The sequence below is a fragment of the Fukomys damarensis genome, unplaced genomic scaffold (genome assembly GCF_012274545.1).
Source record: "Fukomys damarensis isolate Sample0158 unplaced genomic scaffold, DMR_v1.0_HiC HiC_scaffold_36, whole genome shotgun sequence".
Taxonomy (NCBI): Eukaryota; Metazoa; Chordata; class Mammalia; order Rodentia; family Bathyergidae; genus Fukomys; species Fukomys damarensis.
In genome coordinates this window covers 26,197,143-26,219,847 of record NW_022900948.1, presented here as the reverse complement: position 1 = coordinate 26,219,847, position 22,705 = coordinate 26,197,143, and the positions used below count along the sequence as shown (strand labels likewise).

At 43.3% G+C, this 22,705-nt stretch overlaps 1 protein-coding gene and 1 pseudogene across 4 annotated transcripts in view; one reads left to right on the top strand and one right to left on the bottom strand.

Moving 5' to 3' along the window:
• Positions 1-22,705, top strand: part of Epb41l4b (erythrocyte membrane protein band 4.1 like 4B) — a 116,165-nt gene that overhangs the window by 22,184 nt on the left and 71,276 nt on the right. For all 4 annotated transcript variants that reach the window (XM_033759255.1, XM_033759253.1, XM_033759254.1 and 1 more), the window contains exons 2-6: positions 2,643-2,747; positions 13,072-13,114; positions 13,934-14,012; positions 16,203-16,247; positions 18,153-18,205. In XM_033759255.1, the coding sequence (XP_033615146.1) occupies positions 2,643-2,747; positions 13,072-13,114; positions 13,934-14,012; positions 16,203-16,247; positions 18,153-18,205 (325 nt within the window). The remainder of the gene's footprint in view (positions 1-2,642; positions 2,748-13,071; positions 13,115-13,933; positions 14,013-16,202; positions 16,248-18,152; positions 18,206-22,705) is intronic.
• Positions 626-1,720, bottom strand: LOC104873002 (annotated as a pseudogene).

The window sequence follows — 22,705 nt, the reverse complement described above, 5'->3', positions numbered from 1 at the left end:
AAATACCCAATCCTATTTTATTGAAAAAACACATTGCAAACATACAAATACTTCTTTCCACATCAGTGCCCATTCATATCATGGTTTGAAATGGGGGAAGTAGATTTATTCCACTTAATCTGCAAGTCAGTAGGTGTTTCTTTACAATTAACTTTTGCAGAATTCCTACAAAATAGTAATTAACAGTGATCTTGTTAGCTCACAAGGAAACACCTTCAAAACTGCATTTTATTAAATTTTTTGTACTAAAATGTAGAAAAACTGAACTATACAAATACTGAAAAATTAAATATTCCATAATTTTTTATTCCTGGTACCACTACCACAGTTTATAGGGCAACATTCCTGATGTAATGAGAAAAAAAAAAAAAAAAGACAAAGCTACAAAAGCTAAAAGACCTCGGGATGTGCATCTAATCGACACTACCTTGTATTAATCAGTAGCTGCGCTTTTGCAGACGGCGGCTGTGACAGTCCTGAGCCAGAAGGGTTCCCAGTTTAAACTGCAGTAACTTTTCTGACTATGGATCATTGTTCCCTCTGGGGAAATTTTTGCAGTTCCTCTAATGCATTTGGGATGACTGTCTCAACCCACAACTCTCCTGATAACTCCTTGCTCTCCTGCTAAGAACTATAGCCCTTTTCTGTTGGTTTTTAAAACCTTTTGCTACCATATCCACTACTTCTACCACCAGATCCGTAACCACCACCATAGGGACAGCCAGAGCTTCTTCCACCAAAACTGCCCCACTTCATGGGTCCATAACTTGATTGCTGTTGACCACTATTATTTCCAGAGTCATTACAGTTCCTAACACCACCATAGTTACCACCACCAAAATTTCCTCCTTCATTGTGACCATCATACCATCCTCCTCCACCACCAAGTCCACCACTTTGGTTTCCATATCCTCATCTACCACCATCTACTACTGTAAGCAGGACCACTGCTATAGTTTCCACCCATCACCTCCAAATCCATTAAATCCACCATCACCTCCTCCATAACTACCTCTGCTGCCACCCCCTCCACCACCATAGCCTCTTCTTCCACCATGGCCAGAATTCCTTCCATCACCTCCAGACTTTCCTGTGCAACCCAGAAGGTTGCCAGATCCACCTCCACGACCTCTTCATGATCCAGCAGACTGTATTTCTCATTTAGAAAGGGTCTTTTCGACTTCACAGTTATGCCCATTAATAGTGTGGTATTTCTGAACAATTTTATCAACTGTATCATCATCATCAAAAGTTATCAAAGCAATCCTCTCTTTTTCCCACTCTGCCTGTCTTCCGTAACTTCTATGGTTTCAATCTAGCCAGAGTAGTCTCTCAAATTATATTCTTCTGTATCTTCTTTAATTCTATCAACAAAAATTGTCTTCCCTGTTAGATGGGCACCAGACCTTACAGAATCCTCTCTAGAAACATCTCTCTTTGGTTCCACTACACACCCATCAACTTTGTATGGTTGAGCCCTCATTGCTGCCTCTACCTCTTCAATGTAAGAGTAAATAAAAAAACCAAAACCCCTGGATCATTTTGTTTGGGGATCTCTCGTTACTGCATGATCCTCAACTACTGTGGTTCCCCCACCCCCAATCCAGTGGCAGCTACAATGGCCAGAGTTGGGCTGGAGCTGACCAGGCAGTGGTTTTAGCTTCATTTTGAGACCAGACTCTTTATAAATTGGATTCTTACACTTACATTTCTGATCCATTTTGAGTTAATTTCTATATATCCTGCTACATAATACAATCTTTGGTTACCCATTGCTACATAAAAGCAGGATCAGTGCTGGATTCTTTCCCTTTATTCACCAGGTTTTTTTTTATAATAAGGAGTTGGTTCTTTAATCCTTGTGTGATGTTGTTTGTTTTCTTTGCAATGATGTCACTTTTACCTGAGGTGCATGTCTATCTGTGTTCTGTTTAAGTACTGATGAGCCTTTTTGCTAGTTATAGACTTCAGTGGTTTCTCCTTTAGTATCCCTCAACAAGATGTGAGAAAACCGCAATCACTAGGCCTATTTACAGGGCAGGAAGAGAAGCTTAAAGAGATATGATTTATTCCAGGATACACCTACTAATAAGGGGCAGGGGCAGGACTTGAGCCCTTGGGTCTGATCCATCTTTTGTGTTCCTGCTCCATCCGTGTACCATGGTTAAAACCCTGGGATAGACTGGAATTTAGATTCTAGCCCTGGCTTTGTGGCCTATGACCCACAAATGTCTTTTGTTCATTCTGGGCCATGGTTCCTTGTTCTGTGAAATCAGATGGCTGGAAGAGAGCCAATTCCAAAGAATGGGGCACATTTCCTAAGGTTGCCTGCATCGAGAGTCAGCCCAGGTTTTCCTGCATAGAGCCCCATCGTACCTCCATTCAAGATTGCCTGATTTTGGCAAAGCTTACCATCACATGTAGGAATTCATCCAAAAAAACAGTCTTTGTAAGGAGAGACTACCAAGGATTAAGAGTAGTTATCTATACTATTATACGATGTTTGAATTTAATTATGAGTTTGTTACACTTAAATTATTTAAATTTAAAAAATTACTCAGTTTAGGGAAGTATTTCAAAGTCTTTTTGTTTGTTATCCAGCTATCACACTTTGTCTTTTCCTCTACCCATTTGTCTTCCAGAAACATGCCAAAGGCCAGGATTTGTTTGATCAGATCGTATACCACTTAGACCTTGTGGAAACAGACTACTTTGGCCTCCAGTTCCTCGACTCTGCCCAGGTCACAGTATGTATTGCTTTGATTCTTTTCAGGACATATTGGCTTTTCATGCTAATTGCAGATCCACAGTTGCTAGAAATTGGTAGAGAAAAACAGAAGTAAAACTGTGATATTGTTCCAGTAACGTGCATTGGCAAGTGATGATGTGCATTTGAGTGAAATGCATCCACGCTACTTATAGGATCTGCCCTGCCTTGAGGTAGCCCATAACTAGAATTTACACATGGGGTACACTAAAGAAATACTTCAGAACATATAACACATTGTGGACACATTTCTAGGGTAGGTAGGAAGAAGAAGAAATATTATAGAAATTCTTCCAATGATGCTGCATTACCAACTTCTCACAGAGTCTTGCTGGTAGAGCGCGGGTACACTGAACACAGCTGAGTCCCAGCCAGGCTGCAAGGAGCAGAGGGCAGTCAAAACAAGTCACCTCCAGGAGGTGGTGATAAGTTATCACAGGTTTCCTCTGCTTTCCTGGAGGCAGAACTGTTTACAGTGAAGCTGCTAAAATGAGTGACCTGCGCATGTGTAGAACCACTCTTTTTCTAGTAGGCATTAGTGACTGCATAGTCTTCCTTCCCAATGTGATCTAGTTTTGGGTTTCAACGATAATTTATTCAACAGTCTAAAAATGTTTATGGAGTGCCTCTTATACATCGGACCCTATTCTAAGCATTGGGGATTAAGTGAGGAACATAGCTATAAAATGACAGGTGATAAAAAGAGTAAACAAACTTAGTCAGAAGGAGGGATGGGCAGAGGAGGAGTAGGTACTCCTTTAGACAATGTTTAGAAAGGTGAATCCCTGCAACAATATTCTATCTAGAGACCTAGAGCTGCCCACACCTGAAATATGCTTACCAGTTACTTCCTGGGGGACCACATATGACAAGTATAAGATGAAGCTGCTCGGAATTCGTGCCTGGGAATTGGGTCTCCCGGAGAATGTCAATGAGATGTTGGGACCTTAGGCCATAGAATAGAATGTAGACGTAACTGCCTCTGTCTGCAGTGCCTCCTGGGTGGGCCTCCCAGTAGGGGTGTGTGTGTGTGTAATATATTTCTTCCTACACACACACACACCAGGACTTCCTATTTTCCTCCAACAGATTCCTTAACCCCTATGACTGTCACTTCCTTGATTGCATGGTCTGTTTTTCAGGTAAAGATTCACTGCAGCCCACTGGGCCCTAGGGAGATGCATCCCAGCTTTTCCCTTTCTACCTCCCTGTCCAGTTGTGCTTCCTATAAGTTGAGCCACCCAGTGTCCTGCCCTCTTAACTTCACTGCTGTCCTTCACATCCCTCAAGGCCTTTGTGTCTTGGTTCTTTTCTTCCCCTAGGCAAGCTCAAGATTCAAGTTGCTGACCCTTCTAATATTCCAGACACTATTTCGTCTCATATGAGCTGGTGCTTCTCCTCCTTCTGCCTCTCTCTTCCTTTTTCCTTCCCACTACTCTTACCCTTTCCCCCTTCTTCTTTTGTCTGTGTGTGGTAACAGAGATTGAACCCAGGGCCTTCACACTGAGCCACATCTCCAACCCGTTTTTAATTTTTTGAGACAGGGTCTTGCTAAGTTGCTCAGGCTTAGGCTCAGACTTGTGATCCTGCTGCTTCTGCCTTCCATAGTGATTAAACCTCACGCAGATCCCCTGTAGGTCCTGGTGTCATTCCCAGACTCAGATTTCTGACATTTGTCATTGCACGATAAATTCCCTTGAGTCCATCCATCTTCCCTATGGTCTTGGCCCATAATCATCCAGCCTCCTCCCACCTGTGCCTTCCTTCCCACCTGCACCCGAACCTCTGATATCTCACCTATATTCTCATGCAGCCTTTGGTTCTCATCCCCCACCCTTAGCACACAGGCCCGTCTGTTCCCTCTGCTGCTTCCCACAGGCTGCCAAGTGTTGCTGGAGAGTCACAGCTATGCCTCCTGGCACCAGCACAGCACATGGGTTCAGCCAAGTCCAAGCCCCTGAGCTGCACTTCAAGCCTGGTTAGTCCCTGACAGCTGAGTGCCCCACAGCTCCCTTTCTGATTTGTGTCTTGTCCCCATAAAGACTGCCCTGCGTCTGGCCTCACCTGCTGAGAAGACCAAGGTCATTTAGCTGAAACTCCTTGAACTTTCTTGCCTTGCACCTCCAATTTCTCTCTGTCTATCCTGTCTCTGTCTTAAGAGAAAAGATCCACCTGCTTCTGCCTTTTTTTTTCTACACATGTATTCACAGTCTTGGGTTCAATTGCTTCCTGAGTGCCACATTCAAAGACCCCCTCTGTCCTCAGCATCTCCCAGCTGCCCAGCATCTGACACTCTTCAGCCCTTCTCTCCCTTGAAGCTTCTCTATTCTGTCTTCTGTGTGTCATAAAACATATGCTGGTTTTGGTTTTGAAATATCTGCTGCAGGCCCTTTGGGTGCATGTCTCTGGCCTGGGCCCTGTGCCTTGCTGTGCCTCTGACTCCTCTAGTGGGCTCATATAGAGACACCTTCTCTCCCTTGGCCTCAAATTTGACTCTGAGGTTGTGGGGGAGGCCAGCATGCCAGGCCTGTGTCTCCACTAGTTAGAAGGGAGAAGATAGGTACTGTTTATGCCCTTAGAGCCAGTGTCTGCTGCCTTGCTGGCATGTCCTCATCCCCAGGTGACCCTCCCCCTAGCCACTTGGCTTCCCAGAAAGCCCTGGATGTGACCCCGTTATAAAAGACTTTTCTGTGATCTTCTGCTGTCTTGGCTGGCAGGCTTTCCCACCTGCCAGTGCTTTGTCACTGTGCAGTAGGAGGGATGTTCACAACAGGACCCAGGCCATACACCTGCAGGTGCTCAGACTCTGCAAGTTCTGAGACTTGCTAGTATCTTGCTTTATGGATGTGAAAGAATTTTCCTCCCTGCAAAGGCAAGTGTGGGATCCTCATCACCTTAGAGTCAGAGGATGTAAGAGTATGCAGCAGAAGAGACTACCAGGGCCTTTCTTATCATCCCAGTCTTTGATCTCTCAGCAGGCATCATTATAGGTTGGGTCCTGATGACCAATGTGCCTTCTTCTCTGGGCCTTTGTGTGAACCCTGGAAGGTCCATCTTCACCCTCCTTCAAGGTTATCGCAGTTGGCCACCACTCGTGAAGCATGTCCTGAGCACCCAGCATCTTTCCTGTGTAAACCTCTGACCTCATTTGCCTGCTGTGGCAGCTTGCTTATATGGCCTCTGGTTGCTTATTTGTCTGTGTAAACATATATCAACCAATGACTAGATCCTAAGGTCCAGGACTTCCTCTTCTTAACTTGGTGGTTCTTGGGCACAGCACACAACATGGCTCCTCTTTCTTATCTCCAGAATGACTCTTAAGAGAGGTATCTGCCAAATCTCTCTGCCTTCTAAATGGTGAAACCAAAGTTGTTGTATTTTGGCAGGTCACAGTGAGGAGTGTGCTGGCTTGGGCTTTGCAGTTTCAAGCAGATGTGTTCATTCCTCAGTGCTTCTCTCTGTAATGTGTTGGTAGCAACATCTGTCTCACAAGGAAATTGAAGAACGCAGTGAGTTCATGAAGAAGAAAAGGTTTTATAATCTGGGACATAGGTGTGAGTCTCTGTTTTAGTCGATTGTGTGTTGCTGTATAAAAAATGTCTAAGGTTGAGTACTTTATAAAGTAAAGAGGTTTATTTAGGTCATAATTTTAGAAGCTGAAAGTTCAAGATTGAGTGGTCTCATCTGTTTGGCCTCTGGCAAGAGCCTTCTGACTGTGCCATAATGTGGCAGAGAAATAGAAAGGGACACAGCTGTATGCAGAAGGGGCCATGTGTATGGGCTGGCCTCAGTTTATAACAGCCTGCCCTCTCGAGAACCAGTCCCATCCTGTGAGACTTCAGTCACTCCTCACAGACAGTGTGAGGGTCGAGCCTCCGTAACAGCCTCCTTCCACTAGGCTTCACCTCTCAAAGCTTCTCCCATCTCGGCACCACCACGCTGAGGACCAAGCTCCCAGCACATGAACCTTTACGGGACAAAGCACATCTGGCCCACAGCAGGGCACTTCCGCTCTCTCTGGGCAAGCCGATGAGGGACCAGAGTCATAGGAGGGCACACTGAGAAGGTGAAGTTGGCTGCAACCTGTCAGCCCATGTTGCCTGCAGGAGGACTCTTAGCAAATTTAAGCCAGGGCCCTTTGCGAAAGTCTGCAGAGATGACTGGTTCGGGGTCATTGATTTTCACAGGGCCTGGGAGGTAATTGGATGTCATGGGAGGTGTTTCTGGGGAGCGTAGGGTAGAAGATGGGAAAGGAATGGTTGGCTTTGCTGTTGGATTATTGCCTCACAATTCAGGCTCCTGCAAGTATTTATACCCACACGTAGCCCCTGACGTGAGGATCAGAGGTCTGGGGCTGACCAGCAGAGCTCTTGGCATGGCTCTTTGTGTACCCAGCTTATATCTCCAGCTCAATGAAAAGAGCCAAGCCTCGTTTCCATGGTGCCCTGCCCAGCCCCGAAATGCCTGTTGGTATCACCTATTTTTAGCAGTTGGAACTGAGACCTCCTGCTTCCATGTTAAAGAGGGAGAGGCCATCCAGGGACCCACTCTCTAGATCGTACTGGTATAGCTCAAAACAGAGACAGTGTGCGTTTTTACATATCAAAGGATTTGGGGGTTTTGTTTTGTTTTTGTTTTTGTTTTTTGTTTTGTTTGAGAGTCAAGGGCTCTGGCCTGCGCCCTCATCCTCCTGGCTTTCACACTGCCTAGTCATGAAAGCTGCTGTTTTCTGTGTTTCCTCCAACCCCTAGCCAGGCACTGAACTACAGGCTTTGCATAATTCTTATTTAACATTCATCCCATATCTGTAAAGCTGGCCATAAAGCAGACCCTTTTTACAGGTGGCCGATTTGAGGTTCAGAGGCATTAGGAACCTTGTAAAGGTTTAAAGTAAGGACAGAGCAGGCTTCAGAATATGGTATCCTTCCAAAGCCCAGCACTTTCTGCTGGACCACACTGGTTCCATTCCATGGTTGTCATGTGTGTATATACACATGTACATAGACACACAGAAAGAAAAATAACATTTTAAACATTGACTTGGAACTTACCCAATGCCAACCAAGCCCTCTGGTTACAAATATGAACTGGTCATTGCCCCTGTCTGCAACAAGTAGTCCCTTGGAGTACAGTGTGGCCAGTCCTTTAGCAGAGGGAATCCAGGCTCCTTGGTGAGTATCTGAGGGCCCTGTGTAAAATGAACAGGTTGTCAGAGGGAAAGTGGCCATTGATGTGGTCAGTAGAAGAGGAAAGGAATTTGTCAGACAGAGATTTGAGATAGGGGTAATAACAACAGTCCCACCAAGGAGCAGGCTCTCTCCCCTTCTAGGGAGCAGATGTTATGGATGACAGATATGGCCACCAAATGTCCCTTCCCTAAGCCCTTACCCAACACCAATAGGGAGCTTTTTATGATGGTACATTTTGCAGCAAAGAAATACAGAAAAGATGATTTAGGCCTTTGTCTCAAGACTTGTCTTACGTTTTTCCTCTGGTCTTTGCAGCAGAGAGGGGCCACATTTCACACCCAGGACTGTGTAGTGAGGTTAACACATAGATATAATGGTTGCTGGATGCGATAGGGCTCCCCTGGCTTCACTCTGCCAGTTGCTTGGAAGGTCATCCTGTTTGCCACTTGTGCACACACTGCTGGACACATGTGCCATTTCAGATGTGATCATGAGAACAAAGGAGCAAGACTAGGGAGTGTAGCTTGGGTAGAGCATTTGCCTGGCACGTTCAGAGAGCTGGTTTCCATTCCCAGCACTTCAGAAAAAGGAGAACTAGGAAAGTGTAAGCACTACCAGTAGAATCTTTGTTATTGTTGCAGAAAATCAGATGAAACCTCTTGCTTCCGGCCACTTGAACGTTTCGGTATGGCTTCTGTGGACATTTGTTTGAACCTTCAAATAGTGCTGTTAGGGGCTACCTTAGTTCATAGGGGAGGAAACTAAGGCTCAGAGACAGGGGCCTTGCTCATGCCAGTGAGTAGCAGAGCTGAGACTTAAATTCTGTGCCACCTTCATGGTAGCATAGAGAATAATCAGATGGGCTGATGAAGAGCTGTAGCCTCTGGCAGCTTCTCTGAAAGCTGACTATGAGAAGCTGGTGAGGATTTTCCTGCCCAGGTACAAATATCAGTCCTGGATGGAAAGTGGGTGAATGGGTCTCTGACTATTTAGACAAAGACCCAAGGAAACCTCCAGTAGCCTCATCCTGATGGAGAAGAGGAGTGATCCCTACTATAGTGGAGAAGGCCCTTCAAGCTGGTTCGTGGTCTGAGGACCTTGAGTAATGGTTGTGGGTGCCAGTGTGAGCTTGAATCCTGCCTTCCTTCACTAGGGCCATATCCCCCACATCATCTACCAACTGGCCCACCTTGCACCTGCTTTGAGGCCTGAGCTAGGTGATGGATGTGACACGGCAGCTCTCAGAGTGCTTCTTCCTTTCCTTCTTTGCATCTCTGTTCATCCTTTGGAAACGATTACCTCTTCAGATTCCTTCCAGCTCTAATTTAAACACAAGCTTGATATTCTTTATAAGCCAAGGAAATCTGTAGGTACTAGAGATCCCATTATGACTCCCATCACTCAGGCTTAATGGCAAGGGCTCTGGGGATGTTCAGACAAAGAAATTTTGGATGTTCTTTAACCCCCGAGCTTCTCTTGAGCATTGCTATTCCAATTCTACCATGAAGATTTTAGCCTATGAAATCCTCCAGTCAGACTGAGTGTGTGTCATGTTTCCAGAATTGATGCACTACTAGAACAGATGGGCTTTGCCAGGATCATCTCACACTTCTTGATTTATGGAAAGGGCTTTGCCAGGTGGACTTAAATGACAAATTCAGATCAGAACCACCTTGCTAACTCCCATTAGTGTTTGAATTAAATTTCTTGCCATTTGAACTCAGAAATGTGTCTCTGTCTGCATTGACTAGTTTCTCTGGGAGATCTAGAGCCAATTACCTTGGCCTTTATGGATAGGAAGCCTTGCCATATTTAGCCTGGACACAGGTGAACATCCCAAATAGGTGCTAAATACAGTCCTCTGGCCATGCATAGGATAGAATTTACTAAATGCCATGTTGGCCTCTCTTTGCTCCAGTATTCAAGTCATGGGGAGTCTTATGAGATAAAATATGAGTGATCAGAACCTGGCAAGCTCCTGAAGCTATGAAGAAAGTCAGTCCTTTTGAGCTGGTTGGATCCAAGATGATTTTTATCTTTTCTCATTTTCAGATGGTGACTAGGTTTCTTAGCACCTCTGATGTAAACCTGATCTGAAAACTCAAGGGGTCAAGGAGCTTTCAAAATAATGAAACTGTTTTTGATTCCTTTCTCAGTTTAGTGAACCCCAAGCTTTTCGTAGGCCTCCATTCTGGCAGGCCTTGCTTTGGGCAGGAAGGATGGGTCATAGCCCTGAAATGGGGTAAGGGAGCTCCATTAGTGATGTAGCCAGAGGGCAAAGCAGTTCCTTGGGAGTATCTGACCCAGGCATTTGGCCTTGGTCTACCTGTGTGTTAACCTCCACCGCAGACACTTGCCCTTTTACCATTGGAGCTGACTAGCCCGTAAAAACTGAGGGTGCTTGAGATTGTAGAGAATTCAAATAGCCATTTTTAGATAGGTTGTGGATGACTCAAGATTATCAAGACATCTTCCTGAATAGGAGAGGATGCAGAAAACTTCAGAACTAAATATTTAAAGGACATACCTGGGAGCATTTATAAGACATTGATGCTGTGAGCCTTTGGTTAATGAGTCTTGGGCAAGACCTGGATATTGACTTCTTTAAAGTTTTTCAAATAATTGTAATACACAGCCAGGGTTAAAATCTTGGGGAAGGAAATCACACAAACTGGACTTGGACGGAGATTAGAGTTTGATAGCAAAGAGAGAAGAAGGGTGCGCTGAAAACTTGATCTATTCTGAATTATGGTAAAGAGACTTGAGAAAGGAAAGAAAGAGGACAGGCACCTTTAAACTGTGATATTCTTGGGCTGCGTAGACTAGTAGTTTCAAGGGAGAACTTTCTTTGCAGGGTAAGAGTGAATTCCTTTAAGAACAGGTTTAGACATAGCCGTTAGTGTGGTAGTTGGCAGGAGAGTGAATATGCTCATATCCAGTCTGTAGCTGTACTCCCAGGGCTGTGAGATTGGGGTTTTCAACTGAGAGTGGTAGTGATACCTAATTACCATAACAGAAACTCATAATCAGAAACTGCCTGGTAGGCAAATGACAACAAATGTTGAAATGACAACCTAGCCCACCTCCCTGCAAATAATATCCTCATGAAAATAAAAAAAAATTATGCAGAAAAAAATTTTTTAAAGTAAATAGTCCTACTACCCAAAAATAACCTCTGCAAATCTTTCTGGACATCTCTTAATAGAAAATAATAATTTTATATAAATGGTATCCTGATTATCTGCCATTGTGTTTGTAGACCTCTTGCCACATCTGTAAAGATAGACCTACATCAGTTTTAAATAGTATTTCATTTTATGGATGAGCCATATTTTAATCTGTCTTTGTTGATGGACATGTAGGTCATTTCCATTTAAGAGCTATTAATAATAAGGAAAAGCATCCTGTACATGTGCCTGTGAGATATGCATCCTGCTGTGGTGATCTTTTATTACACGCTTGCCTACCTGGCAGTGGAGATGACAAAAGCCCACGTTCTCCCCTCACCCTGCTCATAAGCTTATTGTAATATAATTCATTGGTTACATGCTTTTGTGTTTCCTCACCCCTCTCCTCCCACTCAGTCACAATGTATGCTTGGGTTAGGTGTGGAGTACACAATACTAATTTAGCCCCACCCTTTCTTATTATTAGGATGTGCAGAGTGTAGATTGCTTCTGAAAGTCCCTGGCAATCAGCAGAGCGGCCTCTGGCTCTGAATAGCTGGTGAGAAACCTACTCTGGCTGTGTCATTCCAGCCGTTTTACTAACATTGAAGTTCCAGTGTGCACTGAGTTTATTCAGTGTTAGAGAGTATATCCCTAACTTGCCTCATTTAAAAAAAATGATTCATGATTTCATTTGTTCACTTCTCATTCTAATAAGGGTCTGCTGAGTACTGTGCCTAGTACCTGTCAAGGAAGCACAGAAATGATTCAGTGATTGGTCCCTGATCCTGAGGGGCTTATCTTCAAAGGAGCTCAGAGAATAGACAGGCTCTGACTGACAGTGGTTCAACTTAATGCTGATACAGGAGTGATAGGCATTAGGGAGAAACTGTACTTCAAATTTTGAATTTTGATCTTTCCCTGGGCTTATGTTACTTGATAGAACACTCAAGTTCTCCAGATCCTGGGCAGTGGCAGTAAGCTGCAACTCCCAGGCAACCACACAGTCAGTACTCAATGGTGCTAAGCTATGGTGTGCAGTAAACATTGAATGCCTTTTTCGCTTTACAGTATTTTCACTTTACAATGGCTTTATCTGGACATAACCCCCTCATGTAGCTATCCGTGGAAGTTAGGCTCCTGAGCCTCCTTCAAGACTGTGGTATCATCTTTGCTATTATGAAATACCCTTAAGTAAGGGAATGGCTTGTGAGCTCCTAAAGAGATAACTGAAGTAGTTATGGTCATTTTTTTTTTCTGTTTTGTTTTGTTTTGCTGTACCAGGGATCGAACTCAGGACCTTGCACTTGAGAGGCAAGTGCAGCACCACTGAACTAAATCCCTGCCTGGCCCTAGTTATGGTAAAATTTTGAGGTAGTTAAGATACTGTACCTTCATTGACAGTAAAATTATCTTAGGCAAATGCCTGCCTGTCTTTCCTTCTACAGTGTTATTTTCCTAGCAAAAGAATAATGGGGCAGTGAACTTTGGTTCTGTCATTTCAGAGTTTAGGCTGACAAATTCAAGCCTGAGGTATGAAGAGAGATTCTAGCATTGTAGCTTGTACTTTTTTGCTACATTAACAGAGGATAGGAAATGTTAGAGAAGATCGATAACATGAGCAAGTCTGAAGGAAAAGGCAATGGAGTTGTTCCACTGCGCACAGGGGCTTTACAGTTGAATTCATTAAGGGGTTTTAGGTCCTTTCAGGTACTACTTTTTAAAACTTAGGTAAAATGTGGTGCCCTCTTCCCATAAAAATGCACTTTGGTGCACAAGCACAGAATTGTGAACATCATACTAAGTATTTTGCAGTGAAGTACTCATAATCTGATCCACTTCTGGGTTTTTGTGGATAGAATTACTCATGTTTATAGAGGAAGGTAACTCTGAGGGACTAAAATCTTGCTGTTGAATGATTCCTAAAGTAATGTTCTCTTTCTTTCAGCACTGGCTGGATCATTCTAAACCCATCAAAAAGCAGATGAAAAGTAAGTGAACAGAATTTAGTCTCCTCTTTTATTTCTTTTAACTGCCAGTAAATTCCTGTGCCCAAGTTTTGAGGGTTTGTGTTTTCATTGGAAATTGAAAGCACTTTTAAAGAAATCCAATTTTAAATAGATAATTTTTATTAGAGCTGGCCAAAGTTAAAGTTTAAAATTTGAATAACAGTTTTTAGTAGATACTAAAAACCCACCTGTACTCTCCTTTGAAATTAGACACATCTGCCAATGAGAAATGACTAATGTACTATTCAGAAACATGACTTTACACCTACTGTATTCTCTTCCTAATGAATTACAAAGTAGACTCAGTGACTGGGAGAGTGGGAGGTCTCCTTGGTAGTGTAGCTCAGCTTATTCCTTTGCAGGTGGGGTAACAACATTTCTCTGATGTTGTTTATGTTTGCGTCATTTAAAAAATCAAGTTTCTTAAAGATACTGTAAGGTATCCTTACTTTATTTCTCAGATGACAACATGCTTTGCTATTTGAGTGTTCCTTTTGTTTAGCCCACTTTGTACTTTGTAAAACGTGGATATCCACTTGGACTATCTTGGCATTAAAAGTAAAGAGCCAGCTCTTAGTCATTTATCCAGAGTCTTATATTTTCTGCTCAAATGTGGTTACAAGTTAAATCTCCATAGTCAAAATAAAAGTCCATTGCAGTATTACCTTTGCATGCCTAGTTGTGCCCTCCACATGGAGTGGTACATGTGCTATAGATTTAATGTGTTTTTCCTTTCGTCCATTTTGTGATCTTCAAAATTGGGGGAAAAACATCTTCAACCTTCTGTCTACAAATGTTTAGTTGGACCTGCATATGCTTTGCACTTTCGAGTTAAATACTATTCTTCAGAACCAAACAACCTTCGAGAAGAGTTTACAAGGTAGGACATAATGGGGACGATCCTGCCCAGTAGCACTTGCCTTACCTAGATTTGTGTGTCTTGTAAGTTGTAGGTTTGCCTCCCTTCTGTTCTCTGTCTGTATTTCTGAGCAAGAGTTATTAGCATTTTTCCTGGGCTTCTATATTCTATTGAATAATCCATAACTTTGCTTAATTTAATATTATTCTTAGTAAGCATTATATTTATTTTCTTGTCCCATTTCTATTTCCTTGGATCTTGGTATTTTGATCTGTGGCATTATATTTTTGTCTCAGCTACGAAAAGGGAAAATAGATTTTGGGAGAATATTTTTTCAATCCATAATTGCCATCTTATTTTTTGAGGAGCTGTAAAACATCCCTTTGATTGTTATAGTAGAAAATATCATCTCTTTAAACAAACTGTGCTAGTTACAACAAAGTGGTCTAAATCCTTTCAAGTTATCTTTGTTGTGCCTGCCTTCGGTTTTTTTTGAGACAGGGTCTCACTATGTAGTTGAGACTGACCTGGAACTCACTAAGTATCCCAGATTGGTTTTGAATTCACAGTGATCCTCCTGCCTCAGCCTCCCGAGTGCTGGGATTACAGGCATGCACCACCACACCTGGCTCTGCCTGTTTCTTTATCACTTGAACTTCAGAGAGTGTCAAATTTTGCATATGTACTTTCCCTCCAGTTACCTTTCCATCAGTGAAATGCTTTACCTAGCCTTTTCCTGCTGTTGATATCCCCCAGAGCCTCGTCACTGTATGTGTGTGATGGGTTGTGATGGTGACACGTACATAGTTAGGTAGTCTGCAGTGGTAGCCGCTAGTTTGAAGATGATAACCTCAGTAACACTTTAAAGACTGACCAGTCATCACCATTACTTTACGGGAAGGGCCTAAAGGGGACTTACGTTGCTTTTGTTTGTTTGTTGGTGACAAGGTCTGGCTATGTGTTTTAGGTTGGCTTTGAACTCACTATGTAGCCCAGGCTGGCCTCAAACTCACAACAATCCTGCCTCAGCCTGCATCACCATACCTGGCCCTACAGGGCTTTTATAGCTAGGTTTTCCCACAAGCATCAGAAGTTCTGGCCGTGTTGGTACTGTGTTTCCCTTGATATGTATATACAAGCCAGTATTCTGAATTTCAGAAGTGAAGTTAAGCACCTGTGGGGTAGCCAGGACATTCTGGAATGTACTAGAACCTTCACCAGCACCACCCTTGATTTCTGGGTCACCCAAATTCTCCTCTATCTGGCCTACAGAAAGCAATTGCCTGCATTATTTCTAAGGTTCAAACAAATTAAATTACTCTAGTGTTCCTCTTCAGAGCTTTTTGTGAAATATGCTGCTTCTGTCACCAAAACCAGTGGTTTTTAAACCAAGTTGTGTGAATCAGAAACACCCAGGAAGCTTTTGAACAAATCAGATTCCTGGGGACCACTCTTGCGTGTAGGATTCTGACTCTGTAGGTATGGAGTAGAGCGTGGGCGGCTTTGGTTTTTACAAAGCATTGTAAGTGGTACTGATGCCCACATTCTCCTGGTTTAAAATAAAAAGCAAAACCATTTAAACTAAGACATTTATTTCTCCCTAAGTCCCATTTGTGTTATTTGCTGTCTTCCCCATTTTTTGTTGCCCCAGTTGCAGTCCTATTCTAGGATTTTTCGTGTGTGTGTGTGTGTGTGTACTGTCTGTGTACCTGTTTTGTTAAGAGTCTGTAGTTAGGCTGCATCAGGAGGAAAAGCCACAAGCTGTTACTAGCAGACTCCAGTCAGCTGCAAACTTGTGGTTCTGGAATCTGCCTGCTAGAGCTGTCTGAGGGCCGTACCCAGTGGCTCCACACTGCTGGTTTTATTAGACACATTGCATGCCTGTGTGCTGAGTTCTGTGAACCCATTGGGCTCACTTCTTGAGCACCAAAAGGGTTGTGGAAGTTGTCATTGGATGTCTCAGTGTTCCATGTTCCATCCTGCAAATATTTTGCAAACTCCCAGCATGCCCTCACCTGCCTACTGGGGTTCTAGGATGCCTTCCTGGAGGCCCATGAGATCCTTCCACTCAGGTTCTCATTTGCTTTGGCCTCCCTTTTGATGGTGCAGAATCCTAGGCTGTGAGTGAGGTGGGAATTTGGGTGGGATGTTGGGGATTGGAGGTGGCCAGGAAAGGTTTACTCTCTGTTGACTTTTGTATATGTTTGTCAGGTACCTGTTTGTTTTACAACTCAGGCATGACATTCTTTCTGGAAAGTAAGTATGTTTTTATTCTAAATCTTCACCCAGGATGTATCATAGTATATTTCAAAATAATTCATTGTTTTAACTCTTTACCCTTGTTCCCTTTTCAAAATTCAAAAAAGTGCACCAGGCATTGTAAAGTGAGTCTAATATTTGTATCACTGTCATTATCATCCTGTCTTAAATGAAAATTATATGGCTTGAAGCATTTCCAAGAGCATTTAATATCTTTTTTTTTTTTTTTTTGGTACCGGGGATTGAACTCGGGTCCTTGCGCTTGCAAGGCAGGCCACCGAACCGCTGAGCTAAATCCCCGGCCCAAGTGTTTAATATCTTAAGTGATGTGTATTTGGGAATAATTCTCTCCCTGATCACATCACTGCCCCATTCATAATGGCTTTTGTCGTATTTGCAAGCAAGATACGTTATTAGTATGTATACACGTACAAGTATTTGGACAGTCAAAAAGTCTCATTCATCACCATCCACATTAAAGTAAAGTTCTGATTCGGATAGAAGGAAGTTTAGACATCTCATCTCATTTCCTTTTTCCCCTTTTCAAAATGTTTTTTATTTAAATACTAGGCTTCTGGCTACTCACAAAGATTATTGAGCATGAGAAGCATTAGCACTGAAATGGTTGATTTCGCATGTAATAGTAATTTATTTTTAAGATAAGATTTCAGGAGTCATAGCTTTAATAGTTATGTCATTTTTCAGCTTAGGTATCGATTATTTTCTATTATATAAAAAGCTAAGGCTACTTCAAGTCTAAGAAGTAATATATCTGATGTTACTAACAAGAATACATTCTGATTTTGAATCTGAAAGAAATTTTAAAATGTAATTTCTGAATTTGCAAACTCTCAATAGAAAAGATGCTATAAAACTTTCAGTAGCATATACTCAGTAGAACAAGGAGATTGTACAGTGTATACATTTGCCTTATTCAGCCATGCAATACAGATCTTTGGTTGGCGTGTGTATATGAGTGTGCGCGTATTTTTTATCTTTCTCTCCATACTGTGCTCCTCATGTAAAGGCCTCGTAACTGTAGAAATTGTCTTCAGTTTAGAAAAATATTAATGGCAACACCTTGCATTTGTACAGTACTTTGCAGTTTGCATGTACTTCTAGTTGGTTTACTGTACATTAAAGCAGAATGGTGTCCTAGTCCCAGCACGGCTTGCTGTCAGTTGGATGACCATTGGAACAACCTTGACACTCCCTCATCTCTAAAGTGGTAGAAGGGAGACAGTGGTCATTATCCATCCCAGGGGTTTACAGACTGGATGCATTAACCAAATTGCATGATACATATATGAAAAGTCTTATAAAAACTATGAAGTGCTATACCAATGTATGTCATTATTATTTTTCTAACTAACTTTGAAATGTAAGTGTGAATGAGATCATGAGTTTGCAGTAACACACTTCTATACCTGTGCCTCAGTTATACTTAGTAGAATGCTGAGTACATCCAACTGCCCTGGCAACATTAGATATGGTGTGTTTTATTTTTAACACTAATACCTTGTTTTAAGAAAGACTGGAGGCAGCTTGAAAAGCACATGTACTAGGTCAAGATAAAATAATTTTAAAATAATAATGCAAAGGGATCCTTTTCATTCTGTTTTCCAAACTTTCCCATTCTTGCCAAATTTAGCAAAGTCACCTGCAAGGTTAATAGAAAGCATACCTAGATTGGATTATTTTGCCATATGATGAGAACTGATTTGGGGAAACTTAATGCACCAGTTTCTTTGCATTCTTTAATGTGGACAGCAAAAAAATAAACTAAGAACAAAAATCATTGCTTAGATATCACTGTCTTTTGAAGAATGATTTTATTGATATTTTGTATGTTTACAAGTATAAAATTTCATATTTGAAATTACTTTCTTTTCTTTTTTTTAGATTGAAATGCCCCTATGAAACAGCTGTGGAATTAGCTGCTCTCTGTCTACAAGGTACATTCCTCTTTTGTAGTGATTACTGTTTTAATGTTATTACTTTGCATTACAACAAACAAGTGTGTACTGTGCCAGGCCCAGTGCTCTACTTTGTCCCGGGGTGTAAATGAGTAGGACACGGTCTTTACCCCCAGGTGGCTTGCAGTTCAGTGAGGAAGTTAGATGCAGAGCACAGTGCATCCCTTCAGCAGCAGAGACGATGCAGGAGGCTTGGATGGGGCAGGGCTGTGAGGCCTGGGGCGGGGGGCAGAATCAAGGGACTGGGGTGTAAAACCGAAGTGCTGGGAGGAGCTGGTGTATAGTTCCTGTGGTAGACAGAGCACTTGCTCAGAATGCGTGAGGCCCTGGGTTCAATCCCCAGCACTACTAAAATGGAGGCGGGTAGCAGCAATTAAATGATATGTTGGGGTGAAGTTCAAGAAGCTGAATAGGTGGATGGCCTCAGACCCCATGGACTTTGTGTGGTCACCAGTGAGGCTTTTGCAGGCTTCCTGAGGAGACAGGCTGATCACATGTGCATGTTAGAAAGGCCATGCTGACTGTATGGGAGCAGAAGTTGGAACAGGACTAAGAACTGGGCCTGGGGGAAACAGAGAGAAGGAGTTGCTAAACAGAGATAGTAAGAAAATGAGCAGGGCAGGTGGCTGTGAACACATGCCAGAAAACAGCCTCTGTAGTACAGGGAAATGGACTCAGTGATGAGACTTAAGTGTTGAGGGAGGGGGCAGAGATGACTCAGGCTGCTTCTAGGGGTGGGTAGTGGCAACGGTGAGCTGTGAGCAGCTAGAAGCGAGCTGAGCTCAAGTGGAGGAGATGGCCCATGTCAAGTCTCTGGGGTGGGAGGTGCCGAAGCAGTAGCAGCTCCTTGGGTGACTGAGTACAGCTTATTCTGAGGTCAGTCTGGAAGCAGTGCTGCAGGTCGTCATGGGTGGGAAGACTAATGACAAGGAGCCTGCCTGCAGGATTGTCAGTGTTGGCTGTTCATCCATAGGATGTAGTTCACAATGTATAAGAAACACTTGCTGAAGTCTCCAGTGCTAGTGAAGAGAATGCTAATGTGTAGCTGCACATAGGAGATTTCATCAGCACATCAGATAGACATATGCTGGGGATTCATTTACCAGTGTGTTCATTGGCTTCTCCTAGATTATGAATTATGATATATCCATTCATAATTAGTATTTGTGAGCACCATAATAAGATTGGGTTGCTACCTTTGTATTTTATCAGTTCTTAAAAGTTGATCTGAAAGGTTTCTTCAAATTATAAAATCAGTGCACACTTACTATAGAATATCAGGAAACTAGCACAGTAATCAGGCAATTGGAAGGAAGACATTGTTTCTGTGAGTTTTGAGTGGATTTTTAAGAAGTGTAATTCTGATTAGAGTCATTATACAAATTCTTTGTATTTTTTAACTTAGTATTTTTGGTAAATGTATTTTGTCATGTTCACACATATAAAAAGTTTGGGGGCTTTTGTTGTTTGTTTTTAGTTTTTTGAGACAGGGTCTAGCTATGTAGTTCAGGCTGGCCTCAGACTTGTGATTCTGCTACTCTGCCTCCCAAGCGCTGGCATTACAGTGTGTGCCACCATGTCTGACTTTTCATAAAGATAGTTTCTAATGACTGTAGGATCTTTTAATGGACACTTGTATTCCTTAGTCACCACTTAAGTCCTGTTGTCTAATGTGGGCTTGGCCTACAGTTAATGCTTAGGAAGTACAGAATGAATTGAATGAATGAGGTTAAAAGGACCCTAAGGGACTTTGCTTGAAGGGGAAACCTGTCCCTGGGACTGGAAAGCACTGGTGGTAGAGGTGAGGTAATATCATCAGTAGCCATCTATGCTAGATACACCACTAGGTGCTTCCGGTCCATATTTCTCTGATGCAGCAGGCCTTATGGTGAGAGCCATGGGGTGTGCATAGTTCGGGAATGTGGCAGTGCCATGTACCCATTTCACCAGCATTGCCAGTGACCTTCCTCAACCCTGGAGTTCCTGGACTCCAGGAGGTCACACCTTCAAGTCAGGCATCACAGCAGAAGTCAGGGTGTCTGTTGTTAATGAGATGAAAGCGTTGTGTCATGTCTAGAAGCAAAAAATTAATTCACTGGAGAGATTTTCTCCTAAGGCCATGGACAAATTATTGCAAGTTTATATGCTATCCTGAATGATTAGAGGCTAAGGCACACCTGTCAAACATCCTCCACCCTGTGTAATGAAGTCAACACAACTCTTAAAAGTCCAGCTCTGGCTGGGGATTTAGCTCAGCGGTTTGGTGGCCTGCCTTGCAAGCGCAAAGACCCGAGTTCAATCCCTGGTACCAAAAAAAAAAAAAAAGTCTAGCTCTGGTTCAGCTTTTTGCATCACCCAGAACAGAGGCAGACAAAAATAAGTTCAACCATCTGCAAAGCTTTCTTGAGAACATTACCCATTTGAACTGAGCCGTAACAGAAGTATAGTTTAACATACAATCATTAAGTCAGTACAAATAAACAGACTTTGAAGACTTAGACACATAGGGAAGCCCTGGTCACATCAGCCCATGCCTTCTCCCCGACCCCACTTCTGGGCAAATGCTATAGCCTGCTGCCTGCTGTCCACTTCCTCCCAGTTCAGCCGCCAGCCCTGGGCTCTGTGAGTAGGAGTAAAACGAACTGTTGGTTTCCTCCCATGCTTGAGCCTGGATGAGGTATCTTGCTGCACTTGTCCTTAAATTAATAGTGTCTCCTGAGTTGTGATATAGTGGCCCTGCAAGGAGTCTGTGTTCTTTGAGGAATAATTTTATGATAGATTTGAAATCATTCCAAGGAAAAAAGAAGGAAGGAAGAAGTCATTTGTTATGTGCCTGTGGTTTTGTTTCTTCCTTGGAACAGTCCCATTTTGCAGATAAGCCATCCAGAGACCCAGACTAGTTAAATGACTTGCCCAGTGTCACATAGCAAGTACTTAGTGAAACTAAGAATTCAAGCTGTCCCCTGTCTGAACTCTTTGTGTCACCATCCATAGACTCCCTGCGGCTGAGACCAAGCTTCAGAGGTTATAGAGTAGCAGGTTCTTCCATCAGATTCTTGGAAGACAGATGTACTGCCTTAGAATGGTGTACCAGGCTCTACTTCGGCCTGTTTTAGTGTGGTAAAGGTACAGTAGAATGCTCACCCCTGTTCCCAGTGTGAACACAGCAGGGAGACATTGTCTCTGTCTGGCTTCTCCCTTCAGTGCTTGATACCAGTGGCATCATTAGCCCTGTCCTATGTAGATGTAAGGTGCCATTGCCTCACTGGCTCATAGATGCCATAGGGGAAGAGTGGTTCATGTCACAAGCGTCTCTCTCTCTCTCTCTCTCTCTCTCTAAACTATGTCATCCTTCTGGCCTTTCCAGGTACCTAGTTTTATGATGACTCCTTGCACAGAGGTCACCGGTGGCCTCTGACCTTGGGAACCAGCCCCAACAGTTCAGAGCAAATATTATTTCCAAAGCAGGATCTCCATTTGGGCCATTGCCCAAGATACCAAGTTGCTGCTCACCCTGACCCTGATAGTGTCAGAGGAGTGCAAGCGAGGGGCTGCAGGCAGGTGGGGATACATGTACCAGGTCCCTGCTGTGTGCCAGACATTGTACAAGCCTCTCACGGTCCCACTGAGTTTGGTATTGCTACTTCTGCACATACAGCTGCTGGAACGAGCTGGAGCCCTTCTCCTGAAGGGTGGGCTGTGGGATTGTGATCGTCAGAAGCCTGGGCTGGCTGAGTGCAGCCTAATGGGGTGATGAAAAGGGATGCTGGGTACACAGTGCCTGGAGTCCTTGGGCAGCTTGGTCCACTGGTAGATTTGATGTGTGGAGCAGAGGTTTCTCCTAGTGTTTTTCAGGTGGCCACAGCATCCTCTAGGAATTTGTTAGAAATACAGATTCTGAGCCTCATTCCAGACCTATAGGATCAGAAACTCTGGGTATGGAGCCCAGCAATGTGTTTCAGTGAGCTCACCAGGTGGTTCTGATTCATGCTCAGGTTCAAAAGCCACTGCTATAGATTAGTGCTTTTCAAAGGTGAGTGAGTACCCATGCTCCAGGCATCTTGTGTAAAGGAAGGCTGAGCCTGCAGCTTGAGCAGACTCCCAGGCGATGTCTGTGTGTGCTGGTGCATGGACACACTTTGCATAGCCATGTATTGGAGAACACTTTGGATGATCTCCTCCTATTCTGGAAGCTGCAGTAGTGGGGTGAGGAGAGTGAGTTTTCCTATTTATACCCTGTGTCACCTGTGTCCCAGAGCCTCCATTCTGTGGGTGACCCGGCAAGAACAAAGACCACACAGCGGGCTCACCTCGCTGCTTCTCCTTTCTGCTCAGCTGGCTCCCTTCTGGGTTCTGCCTGACTTGTCGCAGTTGCTCCTGCAGTGCTTTCATGCTGCCTCCCTTCCTCCCTTCCCCCTCCCTCCCTCCCCCATTTACAAACACTTTATTTCCATTTTCTCATATTTTTTTCTTTTCCAT